We start from the raw sequence: 20,947 nt of genomic DNA on the forward strand, positions 1-20,947 counted from the left end.
AAAGTTGCTTACATCACGTTGTCAAACCAGAACTTTCCTCATCTGGGGCTTCATGGAGTGATTTCCATGAATGCAATGTTGTATAACTGAACCAGCTGCCTTTCCATTCAGAGTGTGTATCTGTATACTTCTTAGTATGACTGTGTGTGGGAAGCCGAAATGGTCACCATAACAACACGTGGCCCTCTAAGATGTCATCTAATGAAAGTTATCTTCCTTTGAAAATGAAGAAGCAGGTACTTTTCGAGAGGCTGAGGACGCCCACGCTGCAAAAAAAAAACCAATACCTTCTTGCGTTCTTTGAGAATTTGAGTGAATTAAGTATATTAAACACATCTTGCGCAAGAAAACTGTGTCTTTGAGATTCTACCTATGTGTCAGCAGTGCTGTAATTACTTTAAAGGTCCAGGGTTGACCCATGCATATTTTTATTTGATGTGTATTAATGCTTTTTTATAGCTTTAGAATAAGACTTCTTATGTACTTTAGACAAGGGCCTTTCTCGACAGCCATATTTCTCCAGCAGAGTGTGTGCGTTTCATTTTTTTGAAACAGACGCTTTATGGCGCAAAACAAATAAGAGCAACTCGGTTCACATTTTTCCGGTGTAAAAACTGAAAAAGAAGAACAACAAATGGGTGGAAAGAGTGTGTTCTCGTCCTTTTTGGAACATTTGAAAGGAAGCAGCTGTTAGCTTAGCTAAGCGTAGACAAGGCATGGCGTAGATCTCAGGCTAAATAACTGTGTCTTTTAGACGTTTCCTTTGTGTCGCCAGTGCTGCGATTACTTTAAAGGTTCAGGTTTGGAAGATTTAAGACTTTTTATGTACTTTATGTTTGTCATTTTTGGTATGTTAAAAGGAAGCAGCTATTAACTTAGCTGAGCTTAGCTTAGGCTGGTAATCAGGGGTTAGCAGCTAGCGTGGCATAGCGTCAATTCGTCACCCATCACTATCGGAGCCTCACGATTCTGGATTCAAATGCCACCATTTTGAGGTTTTGCAACCGGACGTCTCCTTTTGGATGATAATCACACTGGTGTCCACTCATATGTGTCCCAATGTGCATCGTCATTTATTTTCTTCTAAATTTACAAAAATGTACATCCCCACTAGACCATTTGGACTATAAATCAGAAGTAGGAGCTCATTTTCCCTTTGAAACTGACCATCTGAGTGCCCCCTAGTGGCTATTCAAAATATATTTACTTCAACTAGCCCAATAAGAAGGATACATCCACTTTTTTTGGGCTCTGTTCCGTGGTCTCTCAACAAATTCCTTAAAGGCGACATAGACCGGAAGCTCCAATTAATGCTGCGTTTGTGTGTGTGTATCAGCGTCATGACCTCGTTTATGAAACCCTAAAGTTTCAGAACAAACAGTTCAGCCACTGCTGAGAAAATAGTGTTGTATTGTTTTCCTGGGCTCTGCGGATCGGCAATCCTCACCACTCCTCTCACCACCGTAGCGCCTCCTGGTGCGGGCACTAGTCCGGACACATCCGGTTGCGTACATTCAACCGCAGAAGAAGAAGAACTACTCTCGTTGTAGCTGCTGAGATGCCGTGCCAGAGGGGGAGCTGTGTATCTGAGAGCTGGCCTATCTATCACGTCACTTCCAGGTACCTGGCCAATCACAGGATAGTGGGAAAGCTCTCGTTGGCTGGCCAATCACAACAAAGCCCACGTTCTAGGGGTGTGGTTTTGGTCTGAAACAGCGCGGCTGACGAGAGCGTCAGTGAGGAGATATTTTGATTGGCTCGTTAGCAGCGATTAGGAGGTTTTTAACCATGAAAACAAGTTAATATATGTAAGTAGACCTCCATAACTAACATATATGTGTGTGATACAAGCATTCTATGTCACCTTTAAAGGTCCACTGAGTGAGAAATAGTGATATCTGGTGGTGATCGCCCGCTTCTTTTCCCAAGTGCATCAGGGAACTACTGTGGCTTTTGCTTACCATACCTTTAATCAATTAATGCCATGAATAGTACTTGAAAGTAAAGGTGGATTTTCACTCTTAAGTGGAGGAAACTGTGGATTTGTTTACCTCGACCTTTCACCATCAGCACAATGAAGAGCAGATGTTCTGTGAGAAGCACACGGTGCTGACACTCATGATCACTCAGCAAACAGTGTCATGGAGAGGTGAGGTATGGATTCTCCCAATGACCCTGGACCAAACATTCGTCTTACGTCCTATTGTTGTTATATTGTGTACTCCCTTCGTTCAGTAACCTTTACACAGAAGATGTTTCATTCCTGTGTCAAGAGGGAGCACAGACACATGAGCAGTGTTCAAGGACCTCAGGTCAGATGAGGCAGGAAAATTGTAAAATACTATACCACTTTTCCAAGACACAGTTCCAGCACGACTACTCTGGCCAGGTTCATAGCAAGCTGAGCCCATACTAAAATGTGATGTCATCAGACTGCCGGCCACTGATTGGTCAGAGAAGAGTCATGAGCGCAACAAAGCCAAACAATGCCGAACTGTAGATCGTGAAATTTGTGTCGACCCCGGTGTAGAAGGTAGACATTTAGTCAAGACAGCCTAAACCTAGACCAAGACAAAACCTAGAAGAGTACTCTAGAGGATACTGTTTGCACTGAAACCAGGGTCTCAACTTTCTTTCTGAGTTTGAACGAGGGAGGTGTTCCTGGCACGTCCAACCTGGGAGGAGACCTAGGGCCTAGACCAAGGACTAGGTGGACAGATTACAGGTGCTCCTCACTGGGAGAACGTTGGGGATCCCGAAGTCAGAGGGAAAGGGAAGTTTAAGAACCCGTGCTAGAGCTGCTACCCCCAGGACCCGAATATCAGATAAACGGTTAATGATGGATGGATAAGTGACAACCAATGCACCAATATCCCCAGACAATCCATAACCAGGCCGATATGATCAGGGTTGGTTCCTTCCACCGTGGACGTCCTTCAGGCAATAATTTGACGACAGCTCCGAGTAAATTCAATGGGAACTTGTTCTCAGTGAAGTTGTTGTTCACTCGCTCAGTTTTTCTGTGTCTTTCTTTGATTCCTCACAATGACGGATGTCAGCACAGCTCAGGAACACGCAGCAGGTCCATCTGTCCGCGAGGTCACTGCAAGGTCACAGAGCGGTCACTGCAGGTCACTACCCAGCCCCCAGCCCCAAAGGAGCTGACACGGTCGCCTCAGTCGTGCACCTCTACTGCTGTGTGAGTGTCTCTGTGCATCCTGATCACCAACACCAACGCGCCATCTTTTATTCATTTCATTCACTTTCACTTCCATTCTAAAAATACCAGAGATTCTTCCTCACCCTCACAGAACCTTCAAGGAAACTTTTACAGAATTCATCTCTTTTTTTTTTCTGGTGGGTTTTTATTTTTTTCATTTTCTTTATTTTTTTTCCCCCACATATTAAATGTATATACAGAATATATATATGTACAGTATATATATAATATAATTTACATTATTTTAGATTTGACAGCTAATTTTATCTTGTATAATTTACATGTTTTATAACTGACTACTTTTTTTATCTTATATAATTTATATGTTTTAGATTGTACTGCTTTTTATCTTATATAATTTACAAATTTTAGATTATGCTACTTCTTTTATCTTATATAATTTACATATTCTGTTTATACCACTTTTTTATCTTATATACTTATACATATTTGAGATATAACTGCTTTTTGTGTCATATACTATACTGTACTCTACATATACGCAACAAATTAATTTTTTAATTTTTTGAGTGGAAAAACCTGATTCAATTATTGGTTGTTTTTTTTTTAACATGTGGGGATTAGGTAAATTGAACACCCTAAATTGACCATAGGAGTGAATGGTTGTTTGTCTCTATGTGTGTGTGGCCCTGCGATGGACTGGCGAACTGTCCAGGGTGTGCCCCGCCTATCGCCCGATGTAGCTGAGATTGGCACAGCACCCCCCGCGACCCTCCGGTGGAGGAAAAAGCGGTAGATGATGACTGACTGACTGACTGACTTTTTAAAACTAGACTATGACTTATTAATTTTTGTATTGATTGATTCTGTATAATTTGGTCTGTTTAACCCACGTGTAAATTGACCTTTGTGTCACTGAAATCTGACCTTTGCCTCGGGATTATATCCACTTGATACTGACATGAGTCACCGGAACATATTGTTTTGGTTTTTTTAAATATCTGTTATCATGTAAATTTATTGTAATCATCATCCTCTGTCGGCTGTTGTTCGTTCTGGTAAAAATTAAAAAATACATTACAGGGATTATTTTAATGCAGGAGAGAGAGAGAGAGAGGTTTAATGACACAAACTGTCAGAGTGCATAATGAATTCAGTTGAGAGCTTTTCAACACAGCTCTATTTATCTTTTCACTAATGTGTTAAGTACAAAAAACCCCACCAAAAACCTGCGAATGAACAACTTGAATACATTTGGGACCTAAATCATGCAGGAGGGAACTTGGTTTTACATAATGGAAGATATTTTTGAAAGTAAACAGCCGCTTTTTCAGCAGCGACGCACACACACACACACACAGACACACACACACAAAGAGCTGCACTAACCCTGGATTAATAAAGATAAAACATCTCCTCCTACACTTTTTCTGTTCACAACAGGTTTCTGGACTCAAACCTCATCCGTTTTTCTCTCTGATCAGCGGCAAAACAATTAAGTGTGTTTTTGTACGTATATATACTTTAAGCTTTGTGCACAATGGCTGTGTCTACGTTCTCCCCGTTTATACTACACCAACCGTGCAGCCTTTTTCAGCTCCTTAAATCTTAATATTCTCTGGTTTCTTTTGCTCCACGTAAACATAAGAAATCTTTCAGGCATCTTGAGAACGTCATCATTTCCAGCTTTGACAAACACTGATTGACCAAAACAACGGTTCGTTTCATCTGGAAAATAGTATAACTTGTGTTGTTTGCTCTCTTTGACTCGGAATGGATTTTTTTCCTCATAGTTTATGAAGCTGAGCTCTGAACAAACATTTACACCAAAACCAATTTCTGTCCAAACAAATGGTGTTTTTGCCATCATTTCACTTCCGCTTTAATGAGGAAATGTTATATTTATACACAGCTATTGGGATATTTGGGGGATAAAGGAAATAAAACAACATGTTGAACAGCGAGTGATAACAGCTGAGATTATTACAGCTCTGTCGTTTTCTAATGGAAGGAAATCTGCGGCTTTGTTACTTCAAGAGCCAAATTTCACTGAAATTCAGCCAGTCAATTAAAAACAATCTGCATTATTATTTATTTCAATAACACTAATGAAGTCAAAATGAGTCCCAGAGACAAGATTTTGATCAAACTGAAGACACACGGTCTTTTTTTCTAGTATTAATTTTAAATAATCAAGTGTAAAGCTCCTATTTTTGTTATTCAGTTTTTTGGGGACCAACAAATCCTAACACTCTACATCTGACATTTAAGTCTTTTTAAATAATTGAACTGGGGACCAACAAATCCTAACACTCTACATCTGACATTTAAGTCTTTTTTTTTTAACTGATCTACAGTCCAGTGGTGTTCACTTTTGATTCTCGTGTCGGAGGATGTCGCGCTTGTGACTCTTCCAGTGATGACACTCTATCGGCATCACATTTTTACTATTGCCTCAGCTCGCTTGGAACCTTGCCAAATAATGCACCAATTTTTGTTTTATTATTGATACATTTAGACATAGTTGAGTTTCACTTAAAAATCCTGCTATGTGTATTTATTGAGGAGGATCTTGAGAAGTCTGACCGCTTTTCAGAGTACATTCAGAGTTTTCTCTCAGGACTTTCATACTCATCCACCTCGTCACAGGGCAAGTGGGCAACTCTCTGAAGCTCTAAAGAGCCGTTTACACGTGTAAAATGACTCAAGAGAGACGATGAAGTGCAGCTGTTTTATTCCGATGCTGTCACCTCATCAGGCCTTCGCTGCTCTTCTGATCCATTAACTGAAGACTAATGAGACTCACGTGTCTCACTCGGGCTTAAATTGAGACCCTTGTTTACTCCACTTCAAATCTAACCCTGGAGTTTTTGCAACTGTAAGTGTGGTTCATTTTGGTTTAGTGTGAACGCAGTTACTCAGTGAAGTAAAAGTTACTTGGTTACTTTTTTAACAGGGTTGGGGTTCTGTCTTGTGTCGTGCAAAAAGGACAAGGGGTCACAAATCTCACATTGTTTTTAATTAAAGGCAAACAAAATAAAATGGTCAAAGGTCACAAATTCTTTAATTTTCTCACTCACTTAGGGACCTTAATTAATGCCAATTCACCTGTCCTCATCGTTCATTTGTCCTCATCGTTCACCTGTCTTCATCATTCATTCACAATTTCGACAATTTATCTTGTAATTATGACATAGTCCCACAATTATGACTTTATCTCATAATTATGACTTTATCTCATAATTATGACTTTATCTCATAATTATGACTTTATCTCACAATTTCACATTTTTATGTGAAGGCTAAGGCTAAGTTTTACCTCTTTTATTGTTATTTTTTCTGGCAGAAATTTGCTTCCATACAAACACGACCTGGATTACTTTCAGGTTTCCTCATTTCTTTTATTCAACAAACATGGAGGTCATGTCATTTGTCTTTCTTTCAGTCGTTCAGAGAATGTTTTTGTTGCTCGACACGTCGTGTACAAATGGCAGGTTTCTGCTAATGGAGTCGCTGTGGTTTTCCTTCACAGATGGCAAAACAATCAGGAGGTCTCTCCTCATGCACTCTCCAGTTTGTGTGTCCAATTTTCCACTTTGATCGCGATCGATTGATTGACTGAAATAAAAAGAAGAAGAAAAAATAGTGTGAATACAAATGTGAGTCAGAGCAGCCTTCGCCTTCACGAGGCTGTCGCCTTTGGAAAAACACTTTTCTAAGTCAATTAAGTCAAGGTGAGAAACAGAGAGACACAAAGATGCCTTACGTCAATGTATTTGTTTTGAGCCAAATCCCTGCAATTCAAAGCAGAGCATGAATACATGAATACATGAGTCATGTTTGGTCACAGCAGTTGACGCAGTCTCTTCAAGTTCTTTTAGGGGAAACATAGAATAAAACAATGTGAATTTAAAACTATTTAATAGCATCACGACACCAAATTATGACAATTTCGGGACATAAATAATCTGTTTATTTAAATCCAGGTTCTCACTGAGAGTCTACTGTAAACTAGATCACAACATCGCAATAATGATATATTTGTGGCAATATTTCAGGGAGTCTTTCAAATAAAAGGGTTATTTTGAAGTGGAGCAGTGTAAATAAAAGATATAAAATAATTTTAACTTGATATTAGATTATCCTTAGCATTCCCAACAATCCAGTTATGTTTGCTGTTCTTTCTGGACACAAATGAGGCAAAAGTCAGTGAATAAACATCAAAACTTGTGAATATAACACAACACTCTTCACTGTTTGCTTTTTGTGCATTTGGATTGAAACAATCCTCTGAAAGACCAAGAAACCACACACTTTTACTGTGTCTTCTCCCTCATCTTTGGTTGAGTAAATATTTGTTTATTTAATCCTGACTATGTACAGAATGTACATATTTTTAAATTAAAAACAATACAAATATTCTACTCATTTTTACAGTAAAAACAACACAAAAACTAATCCTACTTATATTTACAGTAAAAAGAAGAGATGTCATGTAGCTCTTTGTTGTCCTAAAGGTCCAGCAATCACTAAATCTGACCTCTGACCTCCAATAGCATGATCATACATGGAAGGAAACAGCCGCGTCGTAAAACGTGACCTGCTTGGCGTTCCGTAGCGTGGTTCCAGTACATTCATTAAACGTTTAAATCCAAGGTTTTTGAATTTGAGGAAGTTTTTGCTCCAAACGAGGTCAGAAGATTTGTCAGTGTTAACGGAGTTGTTGCCGTAGTTACGCCGACACGTGCTGTGTCGCCCAAATCAATCATTTCAATCGACCAATGAGGAGACAGAGTTGTGATGTCGCCATATAAACGATTACAGAGACGAGAGAGAGAGAACTTTGTTGATTCCCTCAGGGTTGTTGGATCCAGGATCAGTGGCAGGTCTTTTATCAGGTCTGGAGCAGACCTGAGGTCAGTTCTGCTCCGGCAGCCGACCGCAGACCTGTAAATAAAGCCTGATGCCAGCTTCTCTGCTCAGCCCGGTGGAAAGTACAGAGCCACAGGCGTCGCCAGTGAATGTGAGCTGGCTGCTAATGTGACAGCGTATTATTTTGAAAGCAAGTGTGAACTTCCTGTGAATAAAAATGTCAGCTCTCACTTGGAAATGATATCTTAAGAATATGTTCACATCTTTATTTCACTGTGAGACAGATCTTTCCAACAGGAAACTGAAGTTTGTAAACCACTCACTCTCCCACACCAAACCCCAGAGAGAAAATCAGTGATTTTATCATCACAGCACACAGGAGTTGTTGATCCACTGCTGCCTCCATCAGTGAGTTCACATGTGTCATTTTTTTAAATTCAGCATTTCAGGCTTTACTTCAGTGACACAAACTGACCACACGAGGCAGCAGTAGACCAGCAGCTCCTGTGTCCCTAAAAATGACGATTTTCTCTATGGGGTTTGGTGTGGGAGAGCGAGCGGTTTACTAACTTCAGTTTCTGAAGATATTGTAGACTTACACAGATGTAAAGTTGATTATGGCTTCGCCTGGTAAATGTCATAATCATACTAATTATTACAGTCGACGTGTCATTGTATTTAGAAATAGAATGTCATGCTTAGTATGCTAATTCTGTTTTTAACCTTCATGCTTTTGAATGTTTGAAAAACAGCATTTGCCAAACAGGAAAGGGTTTGACAAAACTTTAATTTAACTGAGAATATGAGTGGAAAACAAACATTCTACGTGTTTTTACAGTAAAAATAACAGAAATATGAGGAGCAAATTACTCTTCCATGGTTAAAAGTACTCCGCCTTTGCCTGGATGATTGTAGAGGGAAGACAGCATGTTGTATCTGATGTGAGTTTGTCAATTAAAGCAGGTTCAGTGCACATAGAAGCTTAAATCGGCTGCTGCTGCTGCTCTTCAAGATTAGCAACATCTGAGTGGTCGCATCAAAGAAGTGCTATATGAGCTTACGTTGGTCATAAATTACCAAGTGCAAAACATTTTTTGCCAAAATTCCCCCAAAGAATTGGCAAATAAAAACGTGTGTCTGAGCTCAGTCTCTCACTTTTCTGCAAACCATAAGAATCACCCGTCACCGTATTCCCCCACAAAATGAAAAAGTATAGAGATTTGGTAGGAAAATAGTTGCTCTCTTTAAACTGTCGTGTATGAACAGTGTCACTGAAGGAGTCACAAACGGCAAACGTGGTGCAAATTATTTGAAAGTCACTGCAAAGACAATCCTGTTCTGCTATCATTCTGTTTTTAACCTTCCTGCTTTTGAACGTTTGAAAAACAGCAATTGAAGGAGGAAAGTGTTTGACTGAGAAATGACCGTTCTACATTTTTCAAACCAAACCGTCCCATGAAAATATATCGTCCAGTACTCCAGGATCACATGCTGCCAGAAAAAGCACAGATGTGCACAAGTGAACAATTATGAACCAGAACTGTTTCTGGGGATTTTAGCTGAAATGAGTTTGACGATAACGGCGATTTCCTGGATATAAATATGCTTTTGTTCTCTTGCACGGTTGAGACTGTGTCCACTGTTTGAGTTCACGCTGCGATACAAAGCTGACGACAGCTGAGCATGCGACAAGCTTTCACTTTTCACAAGTTAAAGGTTAAGTCAAACGTCCTCGGCAAGAGTTTAATAATAATGAAAAGACAAGGAGACTCAGGGATTCTGATTCATGTAGAATACGTCTGTCAGGAGCTCAGCTGTGTGACAAACGGCTGAGGACTCTTCACACAGACGACGGGGACCGGAGCAGAGCTGTGAAACTGCCGTGTTTAGTCACACAGCAGTCGACGACATCAGCAGACACGTGTCTCCTCGTGTGTCCTTGTGTCAAAACGTGAGGAAAACATCGCCCCCGCCAACAACATCAGACATTCTAACGCTGGTCTGATAATTTACATCTTCTACTACAGAGGAGACAATCAGGCACAATCAGACGCTTAAGTCCACTTATGAGGAAATAGAAGTGGACGAAGGAAATAACAGTGTCGAGACATCAATTTCCACATGCAATTACGCTGCTGTTTCTTCTATCTCACTTAGAGGCTGTCAGTGAGTCCCAAAGACTGGGTCAGGGCCCACAGACTTTTTTTTGGGGTCCCCAAAAATGTCTATGTTTGAAGAAAAACGTTAAAGGAATACGTTACCGATTTGAATGTGGTTTTGTATTGCTAGAATAGCAGTAGTATTTTTTTATTGTGCTTCCCTCCCTCAGTTTTCGAGCACTGGCCTCCAGTCGTGGCGAGTGTTGGTCGTGCACCGAGCGCCGGTCAAGTGTTTTGTTTTGAATTTTTATATTTGTTATATGTTTCATTTGTCATCAGGATATGTGTGTTTAGACAACTGGCGCTGTCTGCTTCGAAGCTTGAGACAGCGAGACTCTCGCGGGGCAGCGAGCGCAGTGCATGCTGGGAGTTGTTGTCAAAATGAAATTTTTCTGCCTTTCTCGGCCAAGAAGACACATTCATCTTTCCAATGGTGAAGTATTCCTTTAATTGTCCAAAATGATATCAGGTGTTACAGTAAATGAGTCGAAGTAAATGGAAAGTAACTTTACCGATAATATGTTCTATTATTATTTAAAAAATTTGATTTCCATAAACATAAATTATAATTAACTGTAACAATGTCATGGTAACCACAAAATTGAAAAAAAAAAAAGAATGAACAACCATGAAAAACCTTTAAATCATGCTGGTGCATTCTGGTCTGTACTGTTCTATACTGGTCTATACTGGTCTATGCTGGTCTATGCTGGTCTATACTGTTCTATACTGGTCCATTCTGGTCTATACTGGTCTATACTGGTCTATGCTGGTCTATTCTGGTCTATACTGTTCTATACTGGTCCATGGTCTATACTGGTCTATACTGTTCAATACTGGTCTATGCTGGTCTATACTGTTCTATACTGGTCTGTGCTGGTCTATACTGTTCTATACTGGTCTGTGCTGGTCTATACTGTTCTATACTGGTCTATGCTGGTCTATACTGTTCTATACTGTTATATACTGGTCTATACTGGTCTATGCTGGTCTATACTGTTCTATACTGGTCTATGTTGGTCTATAGTGGTCTATACTGGTTTATGCTAGTCGATAATGGTCTATGCTGGTTTTTCCAGCAGGGTTTTAAGATGTTTTGCTCTGTTTTCAGAGTGATTTGTATTCTCAGAGTGTGACATCATCGACATTTCATTCATCAGTCTTTTCAAAAAAGAACCAGAGAGAAGAAACAGACAGAGGCTTGAGAAGCACTCAACTCTGTTTCAGGCATCAGGAGAATAAAAATGATGAAAGGCTGTGTGTTATCATCCTATAGTGTTTTCCACCTACTGTGATTCACTGGCTCCCATCAGCTTTAAATTGCCTCCTTTTTATATCGGCAAACTTTAGAATGGATATGATCCTGCTTGACCACTTAGATTCGCTGATGAAGAACTTTTTGTTATCCCAAAATCTCAATTTGTGATAAAAGGAGATCGATTCTTTGCTGTTAGAGCTCCGATACTTGAAACTCTCTCCCACGCGACCTCAGACAAATAACACCCCTGCCTTTATTTCAGTCTTCAAAAGCTTTTCCGAGTAATTGTTTTGCTAATATTCAGACCGAGATTTTACTTTTTTAACACTTAAGAAAAAACACGACTTTTGTGATCATGTAAGTTTTAAAATGTCGCGGGCCTCTGTCACGAGTTGTTCAAAGACAGAAATGTTTGCTTCAATTTCAACAAATAACTCTCATGGTCGTGGAAAATGTGTTTTCATTCGTGACTCTTCCTCGCATTTTAGGCAAAGGGAAAAAGAAAAATCCTCACAGTTGCACAACATCAGCCTTAACTGCAGTTTCCCACTTATTTAAGAACTAACGCCGTGTCGGAGCTTGGAATTTACAACTTGAAAACGCGTGGCAACCTCGTGTATATCAGTCGTATACAGAATATTCTTAATTAGGGCCCGCAAATCAGAAATGGCGGAAAAAGAATTGATAAAATAAGGGTAATATGTAAAAGTGGTGCAAAATGGTGAAACCCGGTAGGACAAAGCTGATACTGCGCCAAATTTCTCAAAACTTGGTGGAAAAATGTCACAGCGTAAGGCGAACAAAAAAGTCTATTGGGACCATGGCCTCAACTCAACAGGAAGTCGGCCATTTTGAATTGGCACGTTTCCTAAAAATGAAGGAACTCGTATGAGCATGTTAATTGTACCAACATAAAAAAAAACACACGCAAAAGGGCCGTGGCCACGGCAACCATCGGAATTTTGTCGAATTTCGACCATTCACAACTAAACAGGACATGCCCTGTATCTTTGCCGTATATTCTGCTCAGAACTTCGTGGCCAGATAACATCAACACATGAGAACTGAGTCAAGGGCATAGCGCCACTTGCTGGCAACACTTGTTAATTAAATTTTTTATTTTTTTTTATCCGTAGACGTTGTTTTGTCTGTACCATATAGAGCTGGTAATGCTAACAACAGCTAACAATGGCTACATTCTGTGTTTCTGACTTCTCGACTGGAACGTGGTAAACTCTGAGGGGACAAACGAGCCCAAAGCATGTGTTTGATATTTTCAAGCATTAACTACGCGAAAACAATGCGAGGAGATGTTTGTTGCAATCTGCAGTCTCACCATTAGATGTCACTAATTCTTACACACTGGACTCTTTCTTGTTTTTAAGGGTTTTTTTTTTTTGCGTCTGCAGTTTTTTTTTTTACCAACACTGGTATACCAACATTTCCACTGTGCGTACAGCTGCTTTGTAGAACAGCCACTAGGAGGCACCCTCTGTCTTTCTCTCTCTGAACTGTCCTGTGATTGGACAAAGTCGACTATCAGTGTGTGAGTGAGTCTTCTAGAAAAGCAGTAAAAGTCTATAGTGCTTTCTCAGATCTCTTGATTTACGTTATGATGAAAGGTTATTACGGAATTATTGATGACTAAAGACAAATGTGTGTTGCGTACCCCAGCTTTAGTGCACTGACGTCTTCTTACGCCGTCTCCTTTACTTGCCTACCTTTTTTTTTTTAAACCCTATTATCAGTTAAAATGGCAGAGTGACTCTGCACTGATGCTGATGATGAGATGCATTTTCCTCTTCTCGGCACTCAAATACGACCCATCGTCCTCTGCCAGATGAAAAACTCGTTCCATGTTGTTCCGTAATTTTACGCATCCATATATACCCGTCCGCTGCACTGTACAGTAAACATGTTGACCTCGATCATTCAATAAAGGGTTGTTTCACATTTCAGTCTTGACAATCACAGTAATAGCTTTTTCTTTCCAACAGGGATTTTTTAATGAAAAAGAGCATTTGAATGTATCCTCTAATTCAGTGACTTAATAATTCTTATGAAAGATTTTTGCATCAAAGCCTCCCGCAGATTTAAACATGTAACACAATCTATCCCAGCTAAAGTCTTTGTTATCTGAAGAACATGTTTGCCACTTTATTTCATCCTTAGACGGTGTTTTCCAATAGGAAACCAACATTTGTAAACCACTTCTTCTCCTGCACCAAAGACCATTGAGAAAATGTGTAATTTTAGCTGGCGGGGACACAAGAGCTGCTTGTCTACTGCTGCCTCGTGTGGTCACTTTGTGTCCCTAAGGTAAATCTAAGTGAAGGATTTTGAATGCAGACATCTACAAAGTCAGTCAGTCTTCTCGCTGCAAGGCGAGAGTGCTAACCACTACTCCACCGTGTGCCCCACATCTACAAAGTAATATATTTAATTTTACTGACGAAGGCAGCAGTGGATCCTCCAACTCCTGCTGTGGTGTAAAATAGTTCATTTTCTCTGGATATTATGATCAGTATTTTTTTTCTGTACCTGACTCAACTCAACTGACATCAAAAAAGGGTGTTTTTCACCTTTCTATTTGTTATTTTTTGTGCTACTCTTACCTTTCTATTCCCAGTGTGAGTTTAACAGCACAAGGCTGCACAATAAAGCTGTTATTGTGCAGAACACAACAGATCATGTGGAACACTTTGACTTTGACCCAGGTCAGAGAAGAAAAAGATCAGTAAGAAGCCAAAAGGCTTCAAACCTCTAACATGTCCACTGTGATACTTGTGTATTTCCCCTCACTATGCAGCCGCCGTGACTCATTTCCTCTCTCATGCAGTTTTTTAAAAATTTTGAACCCAGATAATTCACTGCTCTCCACCACGTTGCTCAAACCTCTTTATTTTGCTTCCATTAGTTATTCTGCAGGTTAATGTAAAGCAGTGCTCACATCTGACTCATGCACACTGAAGTCATAGGAAACTCATTGGTCTTGTTCTGTCCTTTTCATGCAGCTGCTGCTGCTGCTGCTGCTGCTGAACAATTTTAAATAATGAAATCTACTTAGCTCTCGAAACTCTGGAGCAAGTACGATTCATTAAATTGACTCAGCGTTTCTGTAATCGAGTTGTTTCTATTGAGCTAATGCGTCACTGTCGTTCCTGAGATGATGTCAAACCTTGATAACCTGCACAATGAAAAAATATGTGGACAATTTCTGTCACATAATATCAGGATGGCCTGGCTTTCGAACCTGAGGACGGCAGAGAAAAGTGGTTATTTTCTTAACATCAGGCGTGTAGGTTGAAAAGATAATTACTGGGACGTGCTGCAGGGCACAGGAGAGCAGTAAATGCGAAGAGCTGAGTCTCATTATAATTATTTTTTTTCATGTGGGACAGCAAAGATCTGACCTTCCGCTCATTAGTCTCACGGATGAACCATGTTTTATCATGACAGAGGACAAAACATGTTCCTAAGTAACCTTTTTACAAGTTAATAGTAGCTAAATTAAAATAGTAGCTTGTATTAAATTGGATCGAAGTTGGAGTTTCGGGAGTCGAGCTGCTACTGCATTTATGTGTAGATCCGGATTAGTCGGACTTGAGCTGGTCCGGGTACTGTAATATCCAGAAATACACAAAAGAATAAGACAGCTGCGAAAAAAAAACATGGTCAAATTCAGGCTAGCACCATTTTACGACTAGTGCAACTGAATGCCGCTCGACATGCTCATAACTAGCCGCATTCTAAAATGGAAACAGTGGAAGACACCTTATAGTTTGGTTGATTTGTACTTTTTTAAAAATGAGGATTTAATCATTTTTGTTTGGTTTTGTGTTTTTTTAACGGTGAATTGAATTGAATGTCCGATAATATAACATCTTCAAAGTATGTTCAATTATTACTTAACACTATCTAACGTGATGACGTCGGCACACTCGTGTCAAAGTGTAAAGCTGTGTTCTCAACAATGCGAACTTTCACGCAAATTGATAATCAATAGCACTGCTGTGCATGAAAATGTACTGAGCGTTTTCTATGTCACTAGTGCCAAGTGAGGCGCTGCTTTTCCATCTTAGAATCAAAGACAGAAAACCCCAGAGAGCATGTGTGCGTCCTGGCTTTCATTTGCTTGACATTCATGCTGATCCTTTTCAGGCTTTTCACAGAAACTTGTTAAATGGGACTCATATCTCATATCCACCCCGGAGTCCTTAATAAGCTGCTAACGTACCTCCTTTATTTGTATCATTCGCCTGAAAAGAGAATCTGTACTTTGATCTGCAGCAAAAAGTGCATTTCAATAAAATCCTTTTTATTGTAATGTGAAATCCATCCAGACGTAGCTGGTTTTTAGACGTAAACTCTGGATAATGCCTGGACAATGATACACTAGGTGGGTTTCCATTACCTTGTTTTTGTTCTCGATTTGTGCTTAAAATAAATCCTGCATGGAACTATAGAAAACTCTTGAAATATCGCAAGTTTTCTTGCTCGAAGGAGGTGGAAGTTGGCGTGTCTATTGTCTAATGTAACTGGGAATAAGTACAATAAGTGTTCCTCCTCCTTTAGGACACATTTAAGGGACTAGATTAGCTTGCTAGTAAGCGAACCTTCGTCAGAACCATCGTTATCTGACGAGCGAAGTTCTGTGGAAATCTTAACAGCAGGACAATCTCTTACGAATGTTTATGGATATTAATCAGTTCATTTTAATATTTATTGGCTCAACAATCCCACAGGAGTAGCTAGATAGTTAGCTAGCTATAATGTGTACTGCCATTTGTCAGTGAAAATCACTTAGCTAAGGTGTGACATAATTCCCTGTTCCGTCTTAAGACTCGTGAAAATCTCTGGAGAGCGTCTATGGATATTATTAATCAAACTTAGCAATTAATATGAAGCGATTCATTTTAATATTCTCTGCCTCAACATTCCCACAGCTAGCTAGCCAGACAGACTTGCTTGTCACCTCTGTGCTTTTTGCAGGTGTTGTTTCAATGCCTAGCAACAAGACAAAATGTCAACACTCATGGTTTATGTGTATTGTCATTAATAAACATAAAGGTAACATTTCAGCCCCAGAATAATAATCACACAAAAATACCTGTGTCAGCTGTTGAAATTAGAGAGGAGACATTTTTTCGTCCTCTGTTGAGGGAGTCATAGTGATGAGAGTTTGGGGCTGATATCCAATTATTATTATGTCTTTTTATAGCTATATATCTTGTTGAGGGTTCATTGCATTGTGAGTATCTCATGAGCTGAATACTGTTTGTTTGCTTGATGGTCTGTTTGTTGGTTTGACCAGAACTAACCCAGCGAATATTACTGCAGCTCCAGGCAACCAGAGGTGAATCATGATGGTCTTCAGAGGGAAACAATCAAGCCTGACGGAAATCTACGTTCAAAATGCTACTGTTTTACATGTGTCTCATGACAGGTATGGCATTTACACCTGTACATTTTTTGGTTCATTCCATGTTGACTGAAAGATTATGGTGGAAAACACACATCGGGCATGACATAGTTACATGTTTTATCAATTGTACTGACTAGTGAAACGAAAAATCTGAAGATTATTTACAGAATGAAGGCTGTTTATACAGTATGTGGTCCTCTGTCCAGTGACGATTCTAATGACTCTTTTCTAAGATACAGTCACGTCATTTTCCATTACATATAGATCCTCCTCAATGTGGGCACGGTCATCATACCACAGCTGTGTGAAAATGTCGTGACAAACACACAAACTAGTGACTTGTAAGGCAGTTGTTTTTCGGTGTAACTGAATCATTAGAATCAGTGGATTAAAAAGATCTGTTCACAGAATCGTTCATTACTTCTTGCATGATGGCTCATGATCGCCGGCTTTCAGTAGTTCTTTTGCTAAATATACAAGACTCCTCCATTAAATATTGACATTTTAGACATTTGCTTTGCTAAATGTTGGAGATTAAAACGTTTTAGGTATTTTTAAGTCTTTTTTAACTGATCTACAGTTCGGCATTGTTCGGCTTTGATTCATGTCAAAGCCGAACTCATGACTCTTCCAGTGACGACACTCAACGTCACATTTTAGTATCGGCTCAGCTCGCTTGGAACTTTGCCAGAGCAGGTACTAAAGAAAAGCACCAGGTACTATCACTAATAGAAAAGCAAAAGAAGAGCCAGAGTCAAATTGTGCTAGAACTGTATCATGGAAAAGTGCCGTAAGACAGTTATTAAATGTATAAAAATGAATTTACAAATGGAAGGTATATTTCTCCCCAGAAAGGTGATTAGTGGTCAGATATTACCATGGGCGTTTTCTTCCAGCAAACTACAGTGTGTGGGCTTTTGGCCTTCAACCTCTGTGTTAATTTAGTCAGCAGAGGGAGGGAGCAGCAATGTTTGTGACCACACACCGAGGTTAACATGTGGGCACTGAGGTGTGGACTCAGCGCAACGGTTCCGGTTTCATCAATGCAGAGAGCTCAGGCCTCAGGGTTTCCACAGTCATAATAATAATAATGTAGGAGAAGAAGCAGCATCATTAATGCACTAAATGTTCCCCAGGTTCTTTAAGAATACAGTAACAAGCGATTAGCCTTGGGGAGTAAATGTACTATGCTGATGTGTTTGGCCTCCACGTTCATTCAAGAAATGAACAAGTGTGTTTCCATGGTAATGTGGCTCCCAAGTCATTGAATTTCTTTTCTTTTTTAAAAAACCTTCTGCTGCCCTCCAGTGGATGCTCGACACAAGTACAAGTTATCTTTTTTTTCTTTTTCTCATAATGCATTGTTTTATCTTACATTCATATTCAGTACTTTTATGTCACAGAATATTTTAAAATATTATATAGAATGAATTTGAAGACACAAAAAAGTTGTTAGACTACACAAATAAAAAATCTATTATATCTTTTTTTCCTCTTTTATGTGTTTTTTGTTAATGTTATTTCAAAATAAGCACGATTTTGTGTCATAACAACAGGGAAATTACATTTGACAAATTAAAATAACTAATAATTCTGGTATTTAAAGTAATATTTCAAATCATTTAGTGTCTTTTTATGTTGGTGACTTTTTATAGCAGTTTAAAAAATTATTAATTTAGAATCAGCGATAAATTATCTACAAGTAAATCAACACGTTATAAGAAATACTAATTAATATTGAAACATTCTTGTAAAATCAATAAATAATAATAATAATTTTCAGAATAAATAATCATAAAACAAAAACGAAGATAAACAAAACGATGTATTTATCCTTCATTTAATGCACTGTTTTAATTTATTTTTTAGTTTTTTGTATTATTACTTGGTGGTTTTCGGTTTGTTTTTGTGCTGCAGTGAAAACACATCCGTCTAGAAACCATACATCGCCTCTCATTGGCCACAGCCCAAAAAAGCTCAACTGTGATTGGTCAGTTTGCGTTTCCTAATTCCTACCCTCAAAGTCTTCCGACTGGAAACACGGGCACATACTCGGAGAGCGTGATTCAAACTGGGTAAGTCATTTCTTTTTTTTTACTGCACATCACATTGGAATTAAAAGTATTTTCAGACATGTTAATCTCATATAACAGTATGTTTTTGAAGCGGAGATCAAGATGCGAATATACGTTTATCTGTTGTTTCCTCTCCGTCTTTTTGTGTATCTTTCAATTCGGGATTCTGGCGTGATGTGCTAGCTGGCTATGCTAACGTGTTACCCGGTTAGCGATGGAAGCTAAATTTAGCTGCTTTTGCTCCAAAAATAAACCCGGTTTTAAAAAAATTTGTCAAGAATGAAGACTTTCTCATCTTATATTAACGATAATAACCTGCTGCTTTAACCATTTTAGTGCCTTACGCGTGCTTCGTCGTTATTCTCACACACACACACACACACACACACACACCTGTGTAGCTCGTTAGTTGATGAGCGAGCAGTGACGTTTAGCACCTGCTTTTTAAAAAAAATTGTGACACATCTGTATTATTTTCCTTACCGATTAGTCTGTCAGTGACTTTCTCTATTAACTCTCATGCATCTGGCGTAACTACATAAAAAATGACAAAATTAAGAAAAATAGCATACAGTTACTGATTAATGTTTTAGATGTCTTGATTAACCCTCAAGGCATTATGAACATTTGTGTCCATTTTGGACAGCTTGTCCTCTTGATCTGGTCATCAAATTGGCTGTGCAAAAGGCACCATTTTTTGTAATAAAATCTCTTGACAAATTTTGGAATGTAAGTTTTTTCAAACAGATCAATAGAATACTTTCTTTAGGACAGAATACTTACTTTTATTTATTTTGCACAATTGATCATTTTTCTGCTCCATATAACACTGAGATCATTAAACCTGAGTAATCTTGGTTTGTGTGCAAAACAAGACATTTCATTTGGGGAAACACTGATCAACATTTTCTGGAATGTTGTGGATCTCGACCAAATAACTAATGGCAAAATAAGCAACAGATTATTCTATTTAATTGCATCCCTAAAAGGAAGTCCACATATCAACTTCAGCATGCAAAACAGTGAGTATAAATTTTAGTTAAGATGTTTTCTGTCTTGTCCACAGTCATGTCTTTCCATCAGGACCGTGGTGGACCCGGAGGAGGAGCAGGAATGCCTCCAGGTCAGCACGGATCCCCTCAAAGCTACCGACCCCCCAACCTAAGGGCGCCACCCCCTCCGCAACCTCCTTTACCACCCTACCGCTACGATCCACAGGCTCCACCCAGCTCTGGCTACCATGGAAACAGCAGCTACATGCCTCCACGCTCTGACTTCATGCAGTATCCTCCTCCGGTGCCATCCCAGGCGCCCAGTTCTCTTAACCAGTGTCCAGTGCGTCCAACTTTCCCCAAACCTCTGGTCCGGCAAGGTTTCTTAGATCCTCCTCCCAACTTTCCACCTCCTCCTCTGCCCAGCTCCACAGGGGGTCCGACGCAGGGGTCCTCTCAGAACGCTTACCACCCCTATATGATGCCACCTGTGCCGCCACCACCGTTGCCACACCCCCCTGTACCTCACCCCATGAGCTACCCTTCGCCGTATTCCATGAACTACCCTCATCCTCCACACCCTCCTTTCCCTCCTCCCACCTTCAATCCTGGCTATACTCAGAGCCCGGGCTCGTTCAAGCCGGACCACAGCTTCAGACACGGCCAGTTCAAGTACGAAAAAACAATGGACAACAGGCGGTCCTCACCAGAGCGAGGCTATCGCCATGATGACCACCGGCAGAAGGGCTATGGCTACGGTGGCAGTGGCGGCCACGGTGACCGGCACAAGATGGAGATTCCCGCAGACAGGAAAGACCGCGGGAGGAGTCCAGACAGACGCGTCAGACCAGAGGGAGGACGGTACCGACCTGAGTACGACAGAGGAAGGACACCACCTAGACACAGGAGCAGGGATCGCAGCAGGTATGCACCTTCATCTCCGCTCATACAGAAGGCCACATACTTTTAGACTCTACTACTGACT

General features: G+C 39.9%; 1 protein-coding gene and 1 long non-coding RNA gene across 2 annotated transcripts in view; both read left to right on the forward strand.

The window, feature by feature from the left end:
* Positions 1-16,951, forward strand: part of LOC122769547 — a 71,969-nt gene extending 55,018 nt beyond the window's left edge. The window contains exon 3 of the long non-coding RNA XR_006360443.1: positions 16,811-16,951. This is a non-coding gene — a long non-coding RNA (uncharacterized LOC122769547). The remainder of the gene's footprint in view (positions 1-16,810) is intronic.
* Positions 16,952-18,862: 1,911 nt separating this feature from the next.
* The window catches only part of drosha (drosha ribonuclease III), a 116,482-nt gene continuing 114,397 nt past the window's right edge, over positions 18,863-20,947 (forward strand). The window contains exons 1-2 of the mRNA XM_044026078.1: positions 18,863-18,970; positions 20,037-20,886. Of these exons, the coding sequence (XP_043882013.1) occupies positions 20,039-20,886 (848 nt within the window). The 5' untranslated portion in view covers positions 18,863-18,970; positions 20,037-20,038. The remainder of the gene's footprint in view (positions 18,971-20,036; positions 20,887-20,947) is intronic.

The sequence above is a fragment of the Solea senegalensis genome, linkage group LG1 (genome assembly GCF_019176455.1).
Source record: "Solea senegalensis isolate Sse05_10M linkage group LG1, IFAPA_SoseM_1, whole genome shotgun sequence".
Classification (NCBI taxonomy): domain Eukaryota; kingdom Metazoa; phylum Chordata; class Actinopteri; order Pleuronectiformes; family Soleidae; genus Solea; species Solea senegalensis.